This window comes from Pituophis catenifer, unplaced genomic scaffold (genome assembly GCF_029215685.1).
Source record: "Pituophis catenifer annectens isolate HBS135680 unplaced genomic scaffold, rPitCat1.0.hap2 SCAF_3, whole genome shotgun sequence".
NCBI lineage: Eukaryota > Metazoa > Chordata > Lepidosauria > Squamata > Colubridae > Pituophis > Pituophis catenifer.
In genome coordinates this window covers 63,361,848-63,386,229 of record NW_027256883.1, presented here as the reverse complement: position 1 = coordinate 63,386,229, position 24,382 = coordinate 63,361,848, and the positions used below count along the sequence as shown (strand labels likewise).

The 24,382-nt window shown below is 38.7% G+C and overlaps 2 protein-coding genes across 2 annotated transcripts; both read right to left on the bottom strand.

Annotated features, from left to right (window-relative positions):
* Positions 1-4,205: 4,205 nt before the first annotated feature.
* RBFA (ribosome binding factor A) lies at positions 4,206-14,932 on the bottom strand. Its single transcript, XM_070942452.1, has 7 exons — positions 14,710-14,932; positions 13,183-13,225; positions 11,775-11,951; positions 9,291-9,403; positions 8,089-8,173; positions 5,490-5,566; positions 4,206-4,805 (listed from the first exon to the last, which is right to left on the bottom strand). The coding sequence occupies exons 1-7, from the start codon at positions 14,913-14,915 to the stop codon at positions 4,448-4,450; spliced, it is 1,059 nt and encodes a 352-aa protein (XP_070798553.1). The 5' UTR covers positions 14,916-14,932; the 3' UTR covers positions 4,206-4,447.
* Positions 14,933-17,610: 2,678 nt separating this feature from the next.
* On the bottom strand, positions 17,611-24,382 carry LOC139315938 (glyoxylate/hydroxypyruvate reductase B-like). Its single transcript, XM_070942450.1, has 5 exons — positions 24,067-24,382; positions 22,466-22,637; positions 21,550-21,728; positions 19,571-19,667; positions 17,611-17,975 (listed from the first exon to the last, which is right to left on the bottom strand). The coding sequence occupies exons 1-5, from the start codon at positions 24,338-24,340 to the stop codon at positions 17,822-17,824; spliced, it is 876 nt and encodes a 291-aa protein (XP_070798551.1). The 5' UTR covers positions 24,341-24,382; the 3' UTR covers positions 17,611-17,821.

Genomic DNA, 24,382 nt, shown 5'->3' with positions numbered 1-24,382 from the left:
CATGCCTAGTTCATCCAATGGTGGCCTTGAGCGCCAGCTCTTAAATAAAAGTACTTCGCAGGCGGGACGTTTCCGTTTGATTTCTGTGCCGATTTCGGTTTCAGCCGGAATGGCTGCTGCAGTAGTAAATGAAGTATCAGTTGTATAGTCTCGAAGATCCGTTGAATTCAGTCGAGCATGTGAAATAGAATCTCTTGGTTTGCAGATTAAAAAAATGTAGTTAAGAGTTAGTGTCATTTTTGGAGTAAATTGGAGTAGAAGGCAGCATTTTTGGATGCAGTTATACTAAATGCTAGTTGGTCAGAAAAACCGAGATTTGGAATAATGCTTGATCATTGCTTCCAACATAATTCTTGCAAGCTGCAGAAATGCTACCTAGTGAATGTATCGTTTTTACAATTATATATATTGCACCTTGTTTTCTCTAGATAGTAATTTGAGTACTGTACAGGTAGTCCTCGATTTGCAACCATTGATTTAGTAACCTTTTGAAGTTACAACAGCAATGAACAAAGTGACTTACGACCATTGTTCACATTTATGACTATTGCAGCACCCCTGAGATCAAATTGTTTTTTCATCACTCTTTTAGAAATAATACAAGAATAAATAAGGTTTGCTACTTCTTACATACCATCTGATCTACATCTGGGAGAATGGTTGACGTCATTTGCTAAAACTTTCCTTCTGGAATCTCACTGGGTAAAGGAATCTTGCAGTGCCTCCGTGAAAGATGGATAATTTGCTGTCTTACACAATTTGCCCGTTAGAAAACCGCTCAACATGTATTGTAAAAAGCCAAAGATATCTTCAAGTTGAGTTCAACTCCAACTAGTATTGGTATGAATGAAGCTCTACAACATTCTGGACATTATGATGGAGATTGTTTGCCCTTGTCATTTTTTTAAAAAGTTGTTTTGTGGGTACCTTCAAATAAATATGGATTCCTGATAGCAATAGTAGTTAAGACTTATATACCATTTCATAGTGCTTTACAGCACTCTCTAAACCAGAGGTGTCAAACTCACAGCCTGCGGGCCGAATGTATGACGTGCTGGCCACGCCCACCCCCGATTTAGTGGAAAAATTTAGGGGAAAATTGCAATACATCACATGACATGTTGTGAGTTTGACACCCTTGCTCTAAGCGGTTTACAGAGTCAGCATATTGCCCCCAACTCTCTGGGTCCTCATTTTACCGACCTTGGAAGGATAGAAGGCTGAGTCAACCTTCAGCCGGTGAGGATCTAATTCCTGGAGTGAGCAGTGAGTTAGCTTGCAGTACTGCCTTCTCAGCACTGCACCACCATTAAACATTTGTCATAATAATAAAAGATACTGGTGTTCAATTCTGATTTGTATGCAGTCTTGTAACCTGTTTTCCATATATGCAGCGTATAGTAAACTGCTGGAATCTACATTTAGCCAATCTAGAAGCATTTACAGATCAGAATGAAGCCGGGTGAATTAGCCTGCCATACTGCCTTCTAACCACTGCACCACCAGGGCTCCTGTATGGGTTGTGATATGATAACTGTATGGAACAGCCATTGTGGGTTTTTTGGCACCATTTTCTAAAAGTGGCTTGCTCTTGTCTTCTTCCTAGGTCTGAGAGAGATTGACTAATCCAAGGTTAGCCAGCTAAGGTAGGACTGGTACTCACGGTCTCTCCGTTTCTAGGCTGGAGTCTTTAACCACTATGCAAAATTGTCTAGCCTGAAGTCCAAGCATTCCTTGGTGATCTTTTACCCAACAATAGCCTGACACTGCTTAGCCTAAAATCGGCTACATATGGACACATGCAAGCCTCACAAGATCTGTCAGATGCTGCCACAGAAATGAAATATCCATTTATGGGATCAATTTTACCATTGGTTAGAAAACAGATATAGATAAGCAAATTAATAGTTATGTAAGAAAATGGTATAATTAGAATATTGTACTTTTTGAGAAATGTTGTAATAGGTTAAGTGAAAATGAAGACAGAAGAAACAACAAAAAGATGAAGTCATGGAGAAAACACCGAGATGTCACATGGAAGGAATGACTGATGTATTAAATGTTTGTCTGTGTATAAAATAAAATAAAAATTCCAAAAAAAAAAATGAAATATCCATTTGATGTTTAAATAATATCCAGCATTACTGTGTATGCTGGTAGATGCAAATCCTTGAGCATTTCCCGATACTGTGAAATATTTAGTCAGAAGGCAGTAGGCAAGAACCTAACCATTAGCTTTTGAGCACAAGACTAATTCTAACATATAAAAACTCTTTAAGAAAATAAGGCCTTCAAGAGGCAGCAACATTGACAATGAAATTACAAATTATGATCAGCCTTGTCTACTTGGTCTTTACCTGGTCTGTGTATCGGTGGGTTGCTCCCGGTTCTGTCCGGTTCTTTAGAACCGGTAGTAAAAGCAGCGGGAGGCTCTGCCCAGCCGCCTGGACATCATAAATGACAATCTATGCGCAGAAGCAAGCGTGCATACTCCCGTTGCGAACCGGTAGTAAAGGTAAGTAGAACCCATCCCTACTGTGTATGGCTTGCAAATTGCACAGTGGCAGATAGGACAGCACTACAAAGGGTCAACATCATTGCCCAGATCAGGGGTGGGCAATTGTGGCTCTTTTACAACCTGTGGACTTCAACTCCCAGAATTCCTGAGACAGCTGTCTCAGGAATTCTGGGAGTTGAAGTCCACAGGTTGTAAAAGAGCCACAATTGCCCACCCCTGGCCCCGAGGATCATTGGTTGCCCTCTCCCTTTGGAAGAGCTTTATAGCTCCCGCTGCCTTAAGAAAGTTCAAAACATTCTTAAAGATCCATCTCATCCTGGGCACCCTTTTTTTCAAACTATTACCATCTGGCAGACGGTACAGGATAATAAAAACAAGGACAAATAGGCTGAAAAACAGCTTCTATCCCAGAGCAGTAACCATATTGAATTCTACGGTATAGTGCAACATCGGGTTTTCAATTTAAATAACGATGTTTCCCCGAAAATAAGACCCTGTCTTATATTTTTTGGACCCCAAAATAAGCGCTTGGCCTTATTTTCGGGGAGGTCTTATTATTTTGTGGCGCATGAAACAAGATGGGGCTCCTCTTGCTGTCTTACCTGATTTCCAGCTCTGCATTTTAATATTTTCTGGGAGGGCTTATTTTTGGGGGGAGGCTTATTTTAGCGCATGCGCTCAAAAGCCCGATTGGGTTTATTATCAGGGGATACCTTATTTTCGGGGAAACAGGGTAAATAGAATGTAAAGGATGTATGTTTGTGTTTTTATTTTTACAATGTACACTGAAGACGGCATTAAATGTCATTGTACCATGTGCAATGACAATGAAGTAAACTAAACTAAACTAGCAAGTCAGACTATACATTAAAACAAGTTTAACTATTTATTTACAGGTAGTTCTCGACTTGCAACCATTTGTTTAGTGACCATTCAAAGTTAAAGTAGCACCAAAAAAGGGACTTATGACCGTTTTTCACATTTACATCACCATAGTCACATGATCAAAATTCGGGGGCTTGGTCACTGGCATATATTTATGATAGCTGTAGTTTCCTGGAATCACTTGATCACCATTTGTAACCTTCCCAACTGGCTTCCGATAACAAAGTCAATGGAGAAACCAGATCTGCTTATCAACTACATCAGGGATGTCAAACACAAGGCCTGTGGCTCAGATCCAGCCCACAAAGCTGGCCTGGAAAAGGGGCCGGCCTGTGTCGCTTCGGCCCAGTCTACCCAATGCGAAGAGGAAACATTGGGCCAGCGTGGCTTCGGCCCAGTCTACCCAATGCAAAGAGTTAACATGCCAGCAGTTTGGGGAGTGGCATCAAGCTGGCCATGCCCACCCAGTTGGCCACACCCACTGTCAGCCACACCCAGTGAGTGGCGTCAAGATGGCCACACCCACCCAGTCAGCCATGCCCGCCTGCCCCCCCCCCGAGGTCAACCACAGCTCTAATGCGGCCCTCAATGAAATTGAGTTTGACAGCCCTGAACTACATGATTCGCTTAACAACTGCAGTGATTCGCTTAACAACTGTGGCAAAAAATGTAATAAAATGGAGCACAACTCACTTAAGTGTCTTGCTTGGCAATGGAAATTTTAGGCTACATTGTGGCTGTAAGTCAAGTCCTATCTGTATTTTTTTTTAGAGCTCTTCTAAGTCAAAAGATTCCACCAGGGTTACAGCAGGTTAACAAGTCAATTTTAATAAAACTAATCAAAGGCTGGCAGAGTGGGATCTAACAGCAAACTATAGTTATATAAATAAGGAAAAGGGGAAATGAATCATAAAGGAGGGGAGAAATGAGGGAAACTTCAGCTGAAATATATGCTCCATTCAACAAGACGACGATTGAATGTTTTATAATGGGGTTGTTCAAACTGATCCATAGTTTTATAAAATTCATTTAAAGTTGAGAGTTCTACTTTTCTTTTTCTAATTCATTGCCATCTTCCTTTGGCTGGTACTCTAGTTCCTCATTCTCTGAATATGAAACTTCACTGTCCCAATAATCTTTACTGTATTTCTCCATCAAATACGCCTCAGGATTAAGGTCGTCATCGTAAATTTTCCTAGCTTTCTTGCTCCTCATTTTCTTTTGATGTTGCCGTATCTCAGCCAACTGTGTCTCTAGTACCGAAGTCCCTTCCAGTACCGCCTTCTTTTTCATTTTTTTGTAATCCATTATTTGCTTATTTAATGCTTTATGATCAATTCCAAATAGATTTGTGTGGATGGAGGGCTCCCCATGGGTATCAGCCACGATGGATTTTTCCTCACTGCAAGAAATTGAGTAAATAATGACACAGAAAGGCCTAAGATATCTGATGTTTGCATATATTCTTGCTTTTCCTTATTCCCTGCAATTTGTACCGCTTGGGGAAGTGTCTCTTACCCTCCCAGAGTTTTTAAGTCATCCCTGTAGTTAAAAGAGGGGATAACAATAGAAAAACCATGCTGCCTTTCAACTGCACAACTGGAAATTTCTAGTCTTCTAGTAAAAGGCATTTTAATAGATAAAGGTACTCCTCGACTTACAACAGTTCATTTAGTGACCATTCAAAGTTACAGCGGCACTGGAAAAAGTGAACATTTTTCACACTTATGACCATTGCAGCCTCCCCACGGTCACGTGATTTACATTTGGATGCTTGACAACTGTCTCATATTTATGATGGTTGCAGTATCCCAGGGTCATGTGATCACCTTTTGCGACCTTCTGACAAGCAAAGTCAATGGGGAATCCAGATTCACTTAACAACCATGTTCATTAATTTAACCACTGCAGTGATTCACTTAACAAATGTAGCAAGAAAAGCCATAAAGTGGGACAAACCTCACTTAACAAATTTCTCGCTTAACAACATAAATTTTTGGCTCAATTGTGTTTGTAAGTTGAGGACTACCTGTATTAAGGATATTTTTTCACTAGCTCAGGATTGCACTTGCCAGTACTAATTTACCTGAAATCATTCTGAATTAATTCATTTTCTTCTTCTTCTTCAGGCCCCATGTCAGCAATTGCCAATAATTTCTCAACCTGTAACAATGTAAAAACAAAGAAAACACTAAAATTGTTCAGAAATAAGACTGTTCTGTCAACAATCAGAATATAAATAATAAATTCTAAATCCCATACATTTTGTGTGTTGGCTTCAAGCATAACACAATGTTAAAAGGAAGACTTCCACTTATTTTGAAAATATTTTTTTGTGGTCAATAGAATTTTTTCAAGGATCACAAAGAAATGAAATCTCTATCATTTTTTGAAAATAATTAAACATATTAAGAGTCTTTGGGAAAGTTGTGGGACCTCCAGAGGAAGAAATGGTAGATGGAAGATGATTGTGGCAGAATGAAGAGTCAGGGAGTAGAATGACTCTTCGATACTTCCTTTCTGGACACGGGGAAGGCTTGAGATCACCTACAAATGCTCCAGACAGCTGCTCTTCTCAAGAAGAACACAAAAAATAGCAGTCTTCAGCACGCTTAGAGTTTTGGGAAATGAGAGATCAACTGCCATTGGTAGTTTAAAGATGCTGCATTTGCATACTTTCCTTTGTAATCATTTTGTAGGAGATGACCAGACAGGGCCCAAGGGAAGGGTTAAGTGCATCATCAATTTAGAATCCGTTCATGCTCACAAGAGATCTAAGTCCAGCTTTCTTTGAAATCTATTGTCTCTTATCTATTATCAATTTGCCTTGATTCTTGTTTAGAGGTAACATGAGATAAATTTGCATTCATTTTGGACCTTATTCCGATTTCGTGCATCTGACACACTTTCAGAAATTGCTGCTTTTCAGTACTAGAAATATTTGGGGTTGACAAGTTTGATAACAAGAGATGAGTTTCAATCCTTAATGAAAGAATTTTTAACTACAAGTTGAAGAATTTAAAAAAAAGGGATAAACAGCAAAAAGGTGATTAAAACCTTGATTTTAAAAAGTTCAGACTAAGGATTCTTTTTGGAATTAATTATAAAGAATCCTCCTTGTGGGAAAATTCTTTTGTTTTATTTTTTTTAAAAAAACATAAGATTCCCTAAGATTGAATTGAAAGAATGGATTAGTAAAAGAAAATCAGATATACAAATAGGAAGAACAAGATAAAGAATATAACACAACTAAAGAACGTTTTAGCAGATATTAAATTAAATTGGTTGAATTTAATACAATTAGAGAAATGGATAAAAGTAGAAGAAAGATTCAAGGAGAAAGATAGACAGTTAACAAAATTTGAAATGATTATAAAAGAATGTGAGGTGAATGAAGAATATATAGGTAAAGGAAGAATTGGGAATATATATAGACTATTAACTGAATTAGAAGAGCTGGCAAAAAGTTTAAAATTAATTTGGCATCAGATTTAGGAGAAATAAATGACAATGATTGGAAAAATATTTGGAATAGAAGATTAAAATAGGTGTGTTGTTATCTCTGATAATCCTTAATGGACTTTTATTGACACCAGGACTAAAATGCCAACATGTTATGGATGGCTTTATGGAAAGGAGAGATCCTTTGTTGTATTTTAAGAGAAGGTAATAAATTACTAAAAAAATATATACTTTTGATAAAGGGGAAAGTCATTTCTTTATATATTTGTTTTCTTTTTCTTAACTACATGCTTACTTTTCTCCTTTTCCTTTTTCCTTTCTTTTCTGCATCTTTCACTCTTCTACATTTAAAAAATGTATTATAATCTTTTGTAATTATAATATTTGATAAAATTACTATTAAAAAAGGAATCTTTGAGGGAGTTACTTAAGATTTTTCTGTAGCTAAATGTATAAGTAGCTCTGATTCACATGAGTTCTGTTCCAGCGTAAACTCAAAGGATTACAAAACTCCAGATAATGAGATCTTGAGTCTTGGGAGGTGGAAGTTAGGTTTTGGAAATTATGGTCATATTTCTCGTGCAAGTGCTTCCTCTACTTTGCTCCACACATAAAACTGCTTAAAGTGCAGTGTTGCAGACAAACTCTGCCCACAGCCTGGAGTTCGATGCTGATGGGGCTCAAGCTTGACTCAGCCTTCCATCCTTCCAAAGTTGATAAAATGAGGACCCAGATTGTTGGGGGCAATATGCAAATAATGCTTCTACATTGTGCTATAAAGCGCTATTATATAAGTCTAAATGCTATTGCTATTCTCCAACAGGTTCCTTAACATAGGTCACAGCAAGTCTCATTGTGTGACTATGAAGCAATGTATGACTCTCTTGCAGCAGCTGGTCGTGCTGCAACTGTTTGTAACTTGGCACCAGATAGTAATCAGAATGAGCCATGTGGTTCTTCAACAATATTGGTTGTCTCTGGTGCAGACAACTTTTTTCCTCCTAATTATGTTACTCTACCTTTACAAAGCATAAGATAGCTATGTACTTTGCATACATATTATACATATACTGTAAACATTTAATATAAATGTAAATTGTACATGTAAATAGTAGGTTTTTATCTTAAAGTTAGAGCCTGTTGTATAGCAAACTACAATTTTAAAGAAAAGAACTTCAATGAAATTACCATAAAAACACAGACATATAGGAAATTTCTCTTACCTCTCTTATAGCCTCCTCTTCTCTGTCCCTAACAAATGTTATTGAAGGAACATTTACCCGGATACGATACGATACCAGAAGATGTCTAGAAAGAAAAAAATAATTTTAACATCCACATGATTACATATGAAGACAACTTAAAAGCATTATCTGCAAACTTCTCTTTTAAAGATGGAGGAAACAGGTTTAAGTTATAAATACACATAACCCTCCACTTACACCCACAATTCAGCCTAAAGTTTCTGTAACTAAGATAGGCCAGCGGTCACCAACTGGTGGTTGGTGGACCACCGGTGGTCCGCGAGCAAATTTTGGTGGTCCATAGAAAAATTATTTGCATTTTTTATCTTGCACTAAATCAGGGGTCCTCAAATTATAGCCCCTGGGACAAACACATGCAATGAACATTTGTGTTGCTGCAGAGAGTCTCCCTCTTCGGGGTCTTTTTGTGTGGGTCAGAGGGGGGCAGAAATTCTGACTTGGGCTCTGCTTTGGTCTCCTGGTGTGGGGCTTTGGGCGAAGGCTGGAGGGAAGTGCCACTGGTGGCGAAGAGCCGGAGGGCCTTGTTCCAGTGGAACTTTCTCATGGTGGCTGCTTAGCTCCAGCAACTGCTTCCTGTTGGAGCCCTAAGGAGCCCGGGCAGGCAGGCGAGGAGTAGCAAGTAGAGGCTGGCAAGGTGCCCCTCGACGTGAGTGACATCGAGTTAGCCATGCCCACACAGTCACATGAAAATCTTGCCACGTCCACCCAGCTGGTCATTAGGCAAATCATATTAGTGGTCCATAGGATTTTTAAAAAGTGGTCCCTGAGGTCCGAAAGGTTGGTGACCCGAGCTAGGCAGTGGGCAAATGAGTTTTCCCCTTTTTATTACCTTTTTTTGCCAGAGCTGTATAGTGAATCGCTTCAGTTGTTAAATGAATCATGCAGTCATTAAGCGATTCTGGCTTTCCCCATTGACATGCTGAAATGGCCATAAGTGTGAAAACCAGTCATAAGTTATTTTTTCAGTGCCATTGTAACTTCCAACAGTCACTAAGTGAATAATTGTAAAGTGAGAATGGCCATTATTCTGTTAATTCTGGGTGTCAAAATGTGAAGGAGGCCCACTGTATTTATTTATAAGTTATCCTCCCATCTACAGACCAAAACCAACCAATTCTTTAAGGGATGTTTGCTTGACCATAGATACACCATACCAGTACCTAATATAGGATGCTTTTCTCTGTAGGGCTTGCTGAATACATTCATCCTTTTCCGCATTGCCGGAACTCTTCCAATATATGCGACATATTGCAAAATCTGACGTGAGGGAAGCCTAAGAAATTTAAAATACTAATTTTAAATGCAGATTTCAAATTTGGAAGGAGCACCACAAACAATTCTATTACCAAACTGCACAAGTGAAAGAGATTGCTATTAAAAACAGTGCTACCATATCAACCATTGGCAGTGGAAAGAAGATATTTTTTTTACTTCACAGACATTCAAGAAGGAATTATTACCAAGAGAGAAAAATAATATAAATTGAAGAATAATCATTCCGCAAGAAAATGGAAGAAGGTATCGGTTATATATTAACACAGTTTTAGCAAGAAGTACAAGTTCCATTTTAAAGTAGGGAGGTTCCAATATTGCAGATACAATTGAGTTTAATCTTAATTCTGATCAATGGAAATTACACTATTAATGTGTTGAAGAAATCGATGTCAATACATTTCTACATATTTCATGGGATATATAGAAATGAAATAGTTATAAAGGTAAAGGTAAAGGTTCCCCTCACACATATGTGCTAGTCGTTCCCGACTCTAGGGGGCGGTGCTCATCTCCACTTCAAAGCCGAAGAGCCAGCGCTGTCCAAAGACATCTCCGTAGTCATGTGGCCGCCATGACTATACCTTCCCACCAAAGGTGGTTCCTATTTTTCTACTTGCATATTTTACGTGCTTTCAAACTGCTAGATTGGCAGAAGCTGGGACAAGTAACGGGAGCTCACCCCGTTACACGGCACTAGGGATTCGAACCGCTGAACTGCCGACCTTTCGATCAACAAGCTCAGCATTTTAGCCATCTGAAAGTATCACACCCAACTCTCAAATGACAAAAGCAAGTTATCCATACAATTGGATTTTAATTCAGGGAAAGTCAATCTACACTGAATATAACACATTAACAGGAAAGCAAAATGTCCCATTACTGGAAGCATCAAATGTCAGTAATTAAAAACTAACAAAAACAATGAAGACAGCAGTGTTGCTGGGAGTTCTCTGTAAAAGAGCAAAAAATCTTTCCTTTTCTCTGCTGGAAAAGGATGTTTGGGAAGTGATTCTTCCAAAGAAATAAAATCCTGGAGAAAGAATTTAGGGTTAAACACCAATGTAAAGAAACGTACAGTAGTCCTCGACTTATGGCCACAATTGAGCCCAAAATTTCTGTGGCTAAGCAAGACATTTGTTAAGTGAATTTTGCCCCATTTTACTATCTTTTTTTGCCACAATGGTTAAATGAATCATTGCAGTTGTTAAGTTAGTAATATGGTTGTTAACTGAACCTGGCTTCCCCATTGACTTTGCTTGTCAGAAGGTCGCAAAAGGAGATCACATGAACTCAGGATACTGCAACCATCATAAATATGAACCAATTGCCAAGCATCTGAATTTTGCTCATGAGGATGCTGCAATGGTCATAAGTCTGAAAAACAGTCATTAGACACTTTTTTTCAGAGCTGTTTGTAACTTTGAAATGATCAGTAAATGAATTGTGGTAAGTTGAGGACTACCTGTAATAGCCTCTCAGCAACCTTAAACACTCAAAGAGCCACAAAAGTCCTAACCGGAAGCCCCCATTCGATTCTGGAGCTGACTGGAAGTCTGGTTCCCCATCATAGTCTCCTCCTAGCACGGCGTCCTTTTTCCTCTGCCAACTGGAAGTCGGTTCCCCCACCATAGAGTCTCCTCCTAGCACGGCATCCTTTTTCCTCTACCTGTCTTAACCAAAAGCCCTATCAATTATGGAGCCGACCAGCAACAGGGAGCCGCAGCAGAGGGATGAAAGAGCCACATGCGGCTCCAGAGCCACGGGTTGCTGACCCCTGCTCAAGGGGATACCATTCTTGTAATAAGGATTTTTTGAAGCCTTTATCTATGACTATTAATAATATATTAAAGGAATGCTCTATTTTAAGCCCTCCTGCTAGTAGATCACGAGTAATGGTATATCTGTGTCTGCAGAGCATCTCTTCCATAACTTCCAGCGGAATAGGACTGCAAATTAAATGTAAAAACATAAGCAAGCCTGGTATAAAATGGCATTATCAACTTATAACAAAGATGGGGAACAATGGACCTTTTATGAATTGTGGACTTCAATTTAGAGAATTCCTGAACCAGCCATGCTGGCTCAAGAATTCTGGGAGTTGAAGTCCACAAAGTGGTAAAGGGACCATTGTTCCCCACCTCTGACTGATAATATAGTACAACTGTTCTCGACACCTTCGCAATACAATGCAATAAATAAAGGCAATAAACTATAAGTAATACATGTGGAACAGTTCTCAATGCAATTCAATGCAATAAAGTAAATCACAGCAACATCTGCACAGTTTCCTGGACGCAATCACAAAATCAGATGTTTCTGCTTCAACACATAATTAAGGGATTTTGCGGACTGATATGATTTGTACTTGCCTTAAACACTTCCACATTGAGATCATAAAGTTCTTGGCCAGCTAGAGGGGTACTCAGTAGGTCCCGCACAGCTTGAAAAAACAGAACGTCCAAAGTTTTCTTACGAATGCTATCTTGTTTCCTAATCTTTGGAGGTCGTAGCTTTAAAACATCTGTCAGGCTGGATGATTTGTACAACTTTAAAAAACAAGCGATTGCAGAAAACAGTTTTGGCATTAGGTATAACTTTTTAGACAGGAGTGCATTTCTTTAAGGATCCAGTAGAACTGCCATTGTTTCTCTGCTTTTCATTACCCTTATTTTCCCGTACTTTTAATACCAACCATGCCCCATAATAATTAAGTGGAAACAGCAATTCCTACCATTCTATAAAAACTGAAATGAAAACTGGAAACAAAGAGCTGAATTTCAATTACATCTCATAAGTATACAGCTGAATTTAGATTTCAAGGATTACATATCTATAATAATCAATCACATTTCATTATATTTTAACTTTTAAAAAGAACTGCCTCCTCTATATGGAGGTCAATCATAACTCAATATTAAACAACAGTTCCAACTATATTTGTTTATCTTATGTCTCTTTATATACAGTATCATATTTTTAAAAGATGTGTATTAGTTTATGGAGGTGACATAATTCTTCTATGTAATCTGATTATGAGCATAGTTATTTCAAATACCTATATTCTTAAATTTTGATATTTTTATAGATATCCTTTTGAAGAAGAGCTGCATAGCTGGAAATATAGTACAATAGCAAAAACGTAAAGTAAATCAATCATAAATAATCACAAATAATTGGGTATCTACTAAATATCTGAGGAATCTAAAAAAATAGTTAAAAATAAGTGAAATCTAAAAAATAGTCAAATGATCAAAAATAGAGCTGAAGAAGCTTCTTGGATGAGAAGTGAAACATCTTCAAAGAAAAACCAGAAAGTTTAATTGCCTCTTGAAAAAAGCACTTTTGGGACAACCATGACCTGGATACTGAGAATCTCCACAGGCGTTTGTAATTACACTATAAATATTTTGAGTCCGTTTTACAATATCTGTAATATCTGTAAATAACAACCTAATGCTGCTATTTAGGTGTTAATGTGGCTTTGTTCAATTCCTATACTATTCCCTGATGAAAACGATGAATGACAAAATACAATAGTGTAACAATTATTTACTTATTTTTAATTCAGTCTGAAATACAATACAACTTCAATGAAAACACAAGTAGCTGCCACTGCTTTATGCAATTATGGAAACGAAAGTTCCATTTTAGGGTTTATTTGAACCCCAAGAAAGCCACATGATTTAGTACAATGATCATAATAGAGGAATTAAACAAAATTTATGAAATGTGCTGATTAAGACATTGCCTTTAGATTAAGGGATTTTTTGTTCTTACCACTTCAGATCCAAGTGTAGGACTAGAATACCAAAACTTCTTCCTTTAAAGATTAGAAAAATAACGTTTATGCTCTAATAACTGTAAAAATATATTTTCGTGTGTTATTTTGTAAAATCTACCTCAAAAATAATTTTAACAAGGGCACTAAATAGTTTAAAAAGCGATCACAACTCACTCATTAGTTATACATCGTTCATGAACAAACATGACATGTTTCACCATTAAATCATAATTTACTATTACCCCTTATAGCAGTTTTTCAACTTGGACAACTTTCAGATGTGTGGACTTGAACTCCCAAAATTCCCAGCTTGCATGCACACTATCTGGGAAATTCTAGGAATTCAAGTCCACACATCTTACACTTGCCAAGTTGAGAAACACTGCCTTACAGGAACATAGTAATAGTGAATCATTAAAGGTTCCTATCACACACAAATAAAAGTCAATTCAGCAAAAGAAGATGGAGTTCCAATCCAAAATTCAGAGCTCCAAAATTTATGAGTTTAGACTCAGTATTTTACAACTGTAAATTTGACCTATGTCACAGCAGACTAACTTAAATACAGACTTATTCATAACAGCTAAACAGGCAACAAAGCATTTATTATTGTCAGATGATTGAGTAGTATTCAAAGCATTGGCCAATAGGAACTGTACACAAGCAGATATTGTCCTAATCAGTGTAACTTACTTATTTGAAATGTCAAGTGAATCACTGAGGCTGCCTTCCAAAACCACGCAAAGGATGGCACTGTAAGGCTGACACTTAAATATCTTTAACTTGGAACCAATTTCGTGTAACTAAGTACAGGTAGTCCTCAACTTACACAACAGTTCACTTAGTGACCGTTCAAGGTTATGTCACTGAAAAAAGTGAGTTATGATGATTTTTCACACTTATGACTGTTGCAGCATCCCCACTGTCATGTGATTTATATTCAGACGCTTGACAACTGACTCGCATTTATGACAGTTGTAGCGTCCCAGGTCCTGTGATTCCTTTTTGCGACCCTCTGACAAGCAAAGTCAATGGGGAAGCCAGATTCACTTAACAACGACGTTACTAATTTAACAACTGCAGTGATTCGCTTAACAAATGCGGCAAGAAAAGTTGTAAGATGGGGCAAAACTCACTGAACAAATTTCTCACTTGGCAACATAAATGTTGGCTTCAATTGTGGTCGTAAAATGAGGACCGCCTGTACAGCTTGCTTCTGAGTATATTATAAGGCGTAGAATTGCAAGTGCAACGTCTATTATTTCAGAGAACGATGGGGGATCGGATGATCCAGAGAAACTGGATCAAACTTCTGTTAACAATAAAAAAATCAGGAGAGCTGTAATTCAGAAGGAAGAATTGCGACCGGGCTTGTAAGGGATCTGAGTTAGGAGGACGATCCTGCCTATCACGCCGCATAGGAGGATTAACATAGGAGGCAAACATTTTTCCACGAAGCCATTTATCGCTCCGCAGTTCAGCACCCGTTCGTGTTCGGGTGCAAACGGAGGGGATCCACTCACTTTTTTTTAACGAGGAACTTTTTGAGCAACTCGCTAGGGGACCGGCAGAGTCGTCTGGAACAGTGCAGAGCCCGAGAACAGCCGGGGCAGGTTATCCCGGAGGGGCTTCCCAAAGCGGGAAGCAACCAAGGCAAATTCGCCTGCTTTCTTGCCGAGGTGAGAGCGAAAGTGGCGGCCGCCCTCAAGCCATTCGGAACGTTCCACATTGTAAGCCAGAGTTCTAGAACGCCTGGGAAGGCGGAGCCGAACCGCGAGCCGCGCTTCCTCCGGATGCGCCCTCACGACGACGCCTGTAACAGAGCACTTTCTACAGCGCCTCCTAGCGACTAGGAAGGACGTCTTGGAGACATGAGTTTCGACAAAGTCACCACGTTTATGGTCTGTAGAGATTCTCCGTCATCCAGGGCTGAGGTCTCCAACCTTGGCAATTTTAAGCTTGGCGGACTTCAACTCCCAGAATTCCCCAGCCAGCTTGCTGGCTGGGGAATTCTGGGAGTTGAAGTCCTCCAGGCTTAAAATTGCCAAGGTTGGAGACCCCTCATCATGGTCATGGTTGTCCCAAAGCTGCTTTTTCAGGAAGCAACTGGACTTTCTTGTTTTTTTTCTTTTGAAGACGTTTCGCTTCTTATCCAATAAGCTTCTTCAGTTCTGACAGGATAGTGGAGAATGGAAGGATTGATATTCCTTGCAGACAGCTAGTAAAATTGAAAGACTACAGGAACCAGGAGCACCACTCAGATGACCCTGAGGACATAGATAAACTTCCAAGAGCTTCAAGGACCCTCTAAAAGGATGCAAATGACCAGTTGTCTGCAAGGAATATCAATCCTTCCGTTCCCCACTATCCTGTCAGAGCTGAAGAAGCTTCTTTGAGGATGAAGGGAAACAATAATAAGGATATAATAAATAATACTAGAATATGATATACTGGTATACTAGATTCTGTAACCATTAGGTTCCTGTAATACATATATGCCTTTGTATTTGTATCACATATATTATGTCTTTATATTTGTATCTCCTGTAACAAACATATTCTGTTATTAGGCCTCTGTAATGTATCTGGTATTTGTCAAACATATGTTCCTGCCATTTGATCTGAACCCATATCAATCTTCTTCCTGTTTTTCTTGTGCCATCTAAGAGCATGGTAGGTATCTCAGTTGGAACTGCAGACATCATCCAAGGGATAATTTACATTTCAGCTCTAACTTACACCTTTGATCTGTATAAGCTCGTTCCTTGCAGAACCAGGAGCCAAATGAGCAATTGGGAGAACAAAGGAATGCTCAAGGAAAAGATAACGCTAATTGGGAGGCTTCTATTCCTTTGCAGGGCAACAAGGAATACACAAACCTAAACTAGGAGGCCAAAATTGGGTACTAAGCTGATGTCTCTGAGGTTCCCTCTGAGGTAGGGAAGGTATGGCGTCCTAAAAGGACGCCATACCTTCCCCAAGGTGTGGTTATCTCCTCACATGCATTGTATCTGTATGTTCTGGATATAGTCCCACCCAGTATTTTGTTTTTGGCCATAAATAAAATCTGCTTTTTTTTTGCAAGCCTCGTCTTGAGTCTCTCTCTTTGGCATTCTGGTGACTCAAGTGTATTTTGGGACCTTACAAGGAGAAGCTAAACGTCTTCAAAGAAAAAACAAGAAAGTCCAGTTGCCTCCTGAAAAAGCACCTTTGGGTGACCGATTTGGTAGATTTACTGTCTGCTTTTACTCAAGGAGTTAAGGCTTGGCTTGCTTTATTTTGGATTGTGTGCAGTCAGCCAGACGTTCAGACTGCATTTGGCATTTACATCCAACTATCGAGACCTTCCCAAGGATGTGAGATAGGCAGATGTGGATATTTGATAGTATTCGAGGGATCATTGAAAGATGTCTGCTGTTCTGAATAAAGCTGCCTTTTGCAATTGATAGTGTTGATGGTGTTCAAGAGGTGCTCCAGTTGTTTTGGGATCGCACTCAAGGCACCTATTACTGTGGTCCATTGCACAGTCAGCCAGATGTTCAGACTGGATTTGGCATTTTAGTCCACCCATTGAGTCCCTCCCAAGGACCAAGGATAGACAGTATCATTATTATTATTTCTCCACAAAAAACAACCTTGTGAAGTAGGATTGGCTGAGAGTGACTGGGCCAGAATCATTCAGGGAGATTCCATGGCTCAAAGGTGGGTCTCTCCAGATCTAGTCTGATATTACATTATGCTGATGTATGTATTTGTTCTTTTTCTTAATACATTATGGGACATGTTTTCCTGTCACCCAAACTGAAAAAGGGCAGCTCCAGTAATCTATAACTCCAGTCACATCTGAGAGTTACTGCTCTGCTATAAAGTTGCAAATTTCACTTCAATAATATTTTACAAGATCAGAAGTCCAGAAGTTCTTCAGTAGCCTTATAGAGTATTTGCAATAGTAGGCACTACAAAAATTGAACATGTAGGATAGCTTAAATTATATGCTCCCAGATCTCACACGTATGCTATATGCACTCCTAATCACATCAATTATCTCAGTCTTTCCTTTAGATTATATATTTATGAATACATTAGTCTTGACATATTTACAATATTTGGGAATATCCTGTTAATTTTAATGCTTGAATTTAATCTTCATTAAGTCAGCTGCTATTTTCAGCATAATACCCTATCCCACAGATGATATTTGGAGAAATATCTCAGATACCTTTAACAGTAATCCTTATTTGACAACAAACCCTTCAAATACTGAATCATACCACTGGGACACTCATCCGATGCATCCGGTGCAAAGGGATGACAGATATTTTTATTTTTCAGGTTTGGTTTTTATTCCATTTAACAAAGCTCTGTGGAACAAACGGAACAACATAAATGAACAAAACATACTATGCTTATTTTTTTTCCAAGAAAGCTAAATAGAGATCTGTTGTCAAAATCAAATTCATTACTTTGGTATAAACTAGGAATTTCCAAATTTGGTAACTTTATGCCTCGTGGATTTCAACTCCCAGAATTGCCCAGAGTTGAAGACCATAAATCTTAAAGTTGCCAAGTTTGGAGACCCCTGCTATAAACATTTAAAGACAAATATAGAAATACTTTATCCTAACAAAGCACATGTTACTCATGGACTTCATGAGTGACTGGGAGGCCATTTATAGCTGCCAGAATACTTTCAACCATCCTTTCCATCATATGGCGGCGGGCTTGTGAAGTTGCAGATCCAATGTGGGGTGTTATGATGACATTCTTTAAATCCAATAAAGCATGATCCCTGAAGGAAAGGAAAGAGAAAAGTTGTCTGTTGTTTTTTTAAAACTTGATGTGTCACACTTATGGAAACTGAACTGAATATGGGCATTTATGTACAGTACTTTGGTCTTTCAAAGTTTTCAGAAAATAGAATCAGATCATTAATATTCTGCAGTTCTTAATTCAAGCATCTCCTCACTTCTGCTTCTAGTAGCACACAAGCACAGTAATGGGGAATACACAGACCCTGTCCATTTTTTCTTGGAAGGGTTTATTATCCCATAAGCCATTTCGTAGGAGAGTACTGGCAGGCAACATAACATGCAGCCAATCCATCTTGCAAAAGTGTGTTCTGCACTGCAAGCATTGGGAGTTCTGAAGAGGAGTGTTGAGGATTGTAGCATTTATCAGTGGACTCAGTTTAGATGTTCCCACAATACAACTGATTGTGAAGAACTGGGACATAGATTTGGACAGGGATAAATCTAATCCTTTCATGGCTAGTTGACTAGATCAGTTGACCCTTTTTTAGTATCCTCACAACATGTTCACCCACTTAGGTGGGTACAATGCTGTGTATACTATATGTACTATCAAGCTTAACTACTAAGACCAAGCTTAGCCAACTAACTGGGTGTGTCTTGAAAAGGGTTGAGCCATGGGTCATTCTTAGCCCAGTCTTCTCATAGAATGATGGCTGTGGGAAAAATAGGAAGGAAGCTACACTGCCTTGAACTTCTGAATGCAAGGCAGACATAATCATATAAAAATAGATAGTTGATCTTTAGCATTTAATTTTTACTCTCTAATACTTCCATTTCAGTTCCCTGTGCTTTCCTGTGGCCAGCAAGACCGATCAGTCCTTCTAAGGTCCTTAGGTTGTTTTGAGTTGCTCCACAGAAGGGGAAGCTAGTGTTCTAAGCACTTGTAAGACCTTCTTCTGGGGGCATATCTCATTTGTGTTGGAACATTTAAAACTAACTTCTCAGTGTAACTAGGGAAACGCATTCACTTAATGAAATTAAAACCTATAAATACCTATAACTCTAATGTTTAAATGCTTATAAATCTAAATATAATTCTTTGTGTGTATATTTGTTTTCCCTACAATATTAATTGGATTGGATTAATTAATTTTTACACTAAGCAGGAGGTTGAACGTGATTACCTATATGTGTATATGTTTCCTTTCAACACTATGATTCTTTGAGTTTGAATTCAAAGCTTAGTGAACAGCTTCTGCCGAGTTAACTCCATAATGGTTACCTATTTATCTTGGCTAAAAAATTTATGCTGCAGATTAATTTCACATTTGGAGAACTTAAATCAACTCACTGTTTCACATAATATTCACGGAGAAAATCTATCCATGTTGTCTCTAGGAATTGACAACACACATCAATCAATAAAGTAGTATACTATTTAGTCAAATATAACCCTATCGATTAATAGAGAACATTTGTTTTCTTTGGCATCAATGGCCAACTATCTTATCTTAAATAATCTGGCAGTCTAGATGAATCAGAGATGAGTCAGAGTAGAATACCTAAAATGAAAGAATAAACAGAGCCCCAAAGTTCACACTGACATATTAATTCTAAATGCATAAATTTTTACCTTGGCAGTGGCTCTGGATACGTTACATCCAAAGCTGCAGCCTTAATTTTTTTTGTTTGGAGGGCCTTCAGAAGTGCATCTTGATCAACCACTTGACCTGAATTTAAAGCAAACAAGGGAACAATGGTTTTACTAGCTCTATCAAGACATACTGCTTACCAAGCTAAAAAGGGAAACTCATTTCTCTGAATGAGAGCAGTAAATCATTGTTAGATGTGACATACCACTTTCACACTAAAAGATTGACATTTCTGGTGACAGCCATTTTGGAAACAAAGAAAGAAATTCCTTATATTTTAATGAGGAGCATTTTGAATGAATGGGGTTCTAAGCTAACACAATATTATCACAAAAGGAATTTGGGGTTACGAGAATTAATCAGTTAATACATAACAATAACTCAGTTTGAAATTGTTGAGAAAAAGAAAAGTTCTTGATTTGAGGGTTAGTGAAGAAACCCTTTTATGACGTCCTACAACTCTACGAAGCAACCATAATCAAAATATTGAATTCTGTTTTGCTTAACACACTATAGCACACAAATATTGTAAATGTGAAAAGGGGCAACCAAAATGATTAGCAACTCCATACTATAGGGAAGAATATGAATAATGTGCTGCTGCCCTCAGCTTCTTACTGTCAAAACATTAATTTTCTTGGCAGGAGAAGAATGGTTAAGAAGCGTAAATTTAAAAAATATTTGATATTTCAGGAAATTTGGAATGGAAAGAAGATGAAAGCAAGCATAATTTCACCTAAGGGAAAGGAATACAAGAGTGCTTATTTTAGAAAAATGATAAAGGAAATGCTTTACTGCTGTACTGTATGTGTACATTTGAGTCTTTGATTAATATTTGTAGTTCTCAGATTGACTATTATTTCAAGGAGGTGTTTTAGATAATGACTAACATTTACAAATTAAAGCAAACATTTCAGTATCTCTGCTGATTTGTTAACTGAAAATAGTCCTTTATTCACCATGTCCCACGTATGGTATACCTCTGGAGATCAGAAGCCCAAGAGCAATAAGTAGCAATAAAAATAATCCTAATGTAAAATGGATACAGGTAGTCCTCAACTTAAAACAGTTCGTTTAGTGACTGTTTGAAGTTGCAACAGCACTGAAAAAGTGACTTATGACCATTTTTCACACTTATGACCGTTGCAGCATTCCCATGGTCATGTGGTTTACATTTGGATGCTTGACAACTGGTTTATATTTATGGCGGTTGCAATGTCCCAGGGTCACATGATAATCTTTTGCGACCTTCTGACCAACAAAGTCAATAGGGAAGCCAGATTCACTTAATAACTATGTTACTCATTTAATAACTTCAGTGATTCACTTAACAAATGTGGTAAGAAAAGCGTAAAATGGGTCAAAACTCACTTAACAAATTTCTCACTTAGCAGCATACATTCTGGGCTCAATTGTGATCATAAGTCCATGACTACCTATAATAGCCATCAAAGTATTTCAACAGAACTTTCCTTAGAGCAGTAAGGAGATATGCATTTAGGGTAGGGGTGGGTTCTACTTACTTTTACTACCAGTTTGCAATGGGAGCATGTGTGCGCGCTTCTGCACATGCGCAGAAGCTTCTGGGCATGCACAGATCATCCATTATGATGTCTGGGTGGGTGGAGCCTCCCGCCACTTTTACTACCGGTTTGCAAGAACCGGACAGAACCGGGAGCAAGCCACCACTGATTTAGGGAAATGTTGGCCAGGAATTCTAAAAATGAGATGGGGCATGAACTGGGAAGAACAATTTTAATCCAGTACAGGTATTTGAAAATATTACAATATCTCAAGCTCTTTAATTGAGAGATGAGGCAGTTGAATTATATTCTGTGTTAAATTTTCCTGACAGAAATTTTATTTGTAATTCCTTACTTTCCCTCATGTCATAAATGATTTTCATTTCATCACATTCAAGGAAAATGTGGCTATAATGAGTTTGAAATCATTATACTACCTCTACAGATGTTGATAAGAGTGGCAGTGGGCTTCATGAGTTCTAGTTCCTTTCTCCCGATCAACTTGCATGTCTGAGGAGTCAGATTCACAGTCAGCATCACAAAGTCAGCTTGTGGAAGTAAATCTTCCATCTTCTGGCAATAAACTGCACCAACAGCCTGTTCATCTGCCTCATTTCTGCAGGACATAAGTCATTTAGTTCCAATTATTAATGCTAGCAATATTTCCACTGATGTTTCATACCTTCACAGAACTAGTGACAAAGGCAATCTGAACATATAGGTACATCCGCAAGGCCTCTAACCTGTTACAAAGATGCCTTATTCTAACCATTCTTGAAGAATATTGCCTCATCATACAGTCTTCTTCCCATTCTCATACCAGCGCCAATACTACTTATGTTCATACTGTATTAAGCTGATTCAGTGTTGAAATGCTTTTTTTCTATCTTCTCCCAACACAAATCTTGATATATGTACAATATATATTGTTTCACTGGCAAGTATAGTGAAAATGAAGCAGGTTTGTCTAGCACAGAGGGTCTCCAAACTTGGCAACTTTAAGACTTGTGGACTTCAGCTCCCAGAATTCCTCAGCCAGCCATGCGAAAGTCCACAAGTCTTTAAGATGCCAAGTTCATTCTGAGAGTTGAAGTCCACAAGTCATAAAGTTGCAAAGTTTGGAGATTCCCTGGTCTAGCTTCTACTGGTCTCCTTGGCTGATACAGGCATGCCTTCCACAGCAACATTCATTTATGGATTTAAAATTTGTGAAAGATTAGGAAAAAAGTACTGTTTTATACAGGTATCCCTGCAATGGGAGTCAAATGGAGTTATTCATGGTGAACATAAGAGAAAGATAAAAAAAGGTAAAAAAAATTAGTGCGTCTATGATCTAATCTGAGAGCTGGTTACCTTTGGTTTCTGTTATGATAAAGAATTTTCATCTCAAAAGCTTTAGCTCTTTGGGCCACCTTGTAACCAATCCGGCCCATTCCAATGATTCCTAGAGTTGTACCAGTTATTTCTTGTCCCAACCAGTCCATATTAAAATGTTTAGTGTCAGGGGAAACTGCAATCTGATAACCTAGAGATGTTTAAAAACAAACCAAAAAGAAATGGATTATGGTAGTACGAAATCAGTCAATACTCAATAGCGCAGGTCTCACTCTTTTGTGGCAAAGTATGTTGACCTTACTGATTCTTAACAGGGGCGGGTGCCACACCACTTCCTGCTACTGGTATTTGTAGCAAGGGCTCAACTGTCTTGGAGGAAACCTAGAAATCTTTCTTCACAATCCTAGCTACGATGCATAGAGATTCTCTGCTGAATGCATTAGTAAGTGGTTGTTCAGAACACGCTCTATGTTTCTATATTCCAGAATTGCACTATGGCATTAAAATCAGCCTATGGCGTCACTAGAGTCAAATTTAACTCTGCTGGGTTTGAAAGCTATGATGACAAATGTCTGGGTAAATCTGTACACTGGATTGGAAGTAGAAAAAAAAAACGGGATGCGGGCAGTACTCAAAACCAGGATCGCTCTGGTCTGCGGAAAAACCTCTCTCTACAGAATGTATCTAAAAGGTTGAGAGCCACTGATCTGATAGTTCAGAAGTTCAGCAGGTTGCTATATCTTGAAAGACCACAACAAAATCCTTAAGCAGAGGCAAACCTTGCTAGTTCTTGGATGGGAATCATGAGAACATTTCAGAGATGTAGACTAAAGTGGAATATTTTAAATGTTCTGCGTTAAAGACAATGGCAAAATACTTCGTTGCATTGTACCTACAAGGGAGTCTTTTAAAAACAATATGAATCCAATTACGTTGGAACATAAAAGATTTAAACAGTCTCTCCCCCCTCCCCTGCCCCCACCAATCTATTTATTTATTTTTCAAAATTTATATGCCATCCTTCTCCCATAGGACTCGGGGCGGCTCACAAGATAAAAACAATACAACAATGCAATACTAAAATTAATCAATTTTAAAATCCCCAAACGATTAAAAAGTCTCGCAACAGATCAGGGAATTTGCTGAAAAAGCCATGTCTTCAGCTCGGCGCGGAAAGTGCGGAGGTCAGGGGCCGTCCAGAGCCCAGTGGGTAACCCATTCCAGAGGGTCGGTGCGGCCACAGAGAACGCCCTCATCCTGGGGGTCGCCAGCTGACATTGTCTGGTTGACGGCACCCGGAGGAGGGCAGCCCTATGTGAGCGCACAGGTCAGTGGGAGGCCGGTAGGAGGTAGTCCTGCAAGTACCCCGGGCCCATGCCATGAAGGGCTTTATAGGTGAGTACCAGCACCTTGAAGCAGATCCGAAGAGCCACCGGCAGCCAGTGCAGCTCGCGCAGGAGAGGTGTTACACAGAGGAGTAATAAAGGAGAATATTTGTTGCACTGATGATGTTACCTACTTGGGGTAATGAAATGTCTGCAAGAAATCAACTACGCTCAGAGAGCACCAAGGACCCCTCAATCTCTCCCTTTCCCCATCGTACTGTCATTGGGTTGTACCTTCCACAATCCTTCTAGCGGAAGCCAGCATCAAAGCCATTCCTATATCAGCTGTTGAATTGGACACTGCAAAAGGTGTATTGGTTACTCTTATACCAAAGCTAAAGATCAGTTTTAAATCAAGGTGGTCAATTCCTACACCCGAGACTGCAATCACTTTTAAATTACATAGCTCTTCCAGAAGATCCCTGGTAGCTTCAGGTTTATAGACCCACATAAATATTGCTTGGATTTTTTCATTAAGCACTTGCTTGTTTTTCAGATATTCCTGCATGGTGACAAGTTTAAGATGTTTTTCCAGAAACTCTACATGGTC

What these genes read in the sequence shown, in the direction of transcription:
- RBFA (XM_070942452.1), bottom strand. Translation starts at nt 14,915, where the DNA reads ATGTGGAACGTTCCGAATGGCTTGAGGGCGGCCGCCACTTTCGCTCTC. An exon ending in AAGTTCCTCGTTAAAAAAAA is followed by an intron (nt 13,226 to 14,709) that starts GTGAGTGGATCC and finishes TAATCTTTAAAG; the next exon opens with GAAGAAGTTTTGGTATTCTA. An exon ending in AAGAGGAGGCTATAAGAGAG is followed by an intron (nt 5,567 to 8,088) that starts GTAAGAGAAATT and finishes ACATTGTTACAG; the next exon opens with GTTGAGAAATTATTGGCAAT.
- LOC139315938 (XM_070942450.1), bottom strand. Translation starts at nt 24,340, where the DNA reads ATGCAGGAATATCTGAAAAACAAGCAAGTGCTTAATGAAAAAATCCAA. An exon ending in CGCTAGAAGGATTGTGGAAG is followed by an intron (nt 22,638 to 24,066) that starts GTACAACCCAAT and finishes AAACATCTCTAG; the next exon opens with GTTATCAGATTGCAGTTTCC. An exon ending in TATCATAACAGAAACCAAAG is followed by an intron (nt 21,729 to 22,465) that starts GTAACCAGCTCT and finishes TATGTCCTGCAG; the next exon opens with AAATGAGGCAGATGAACAGG.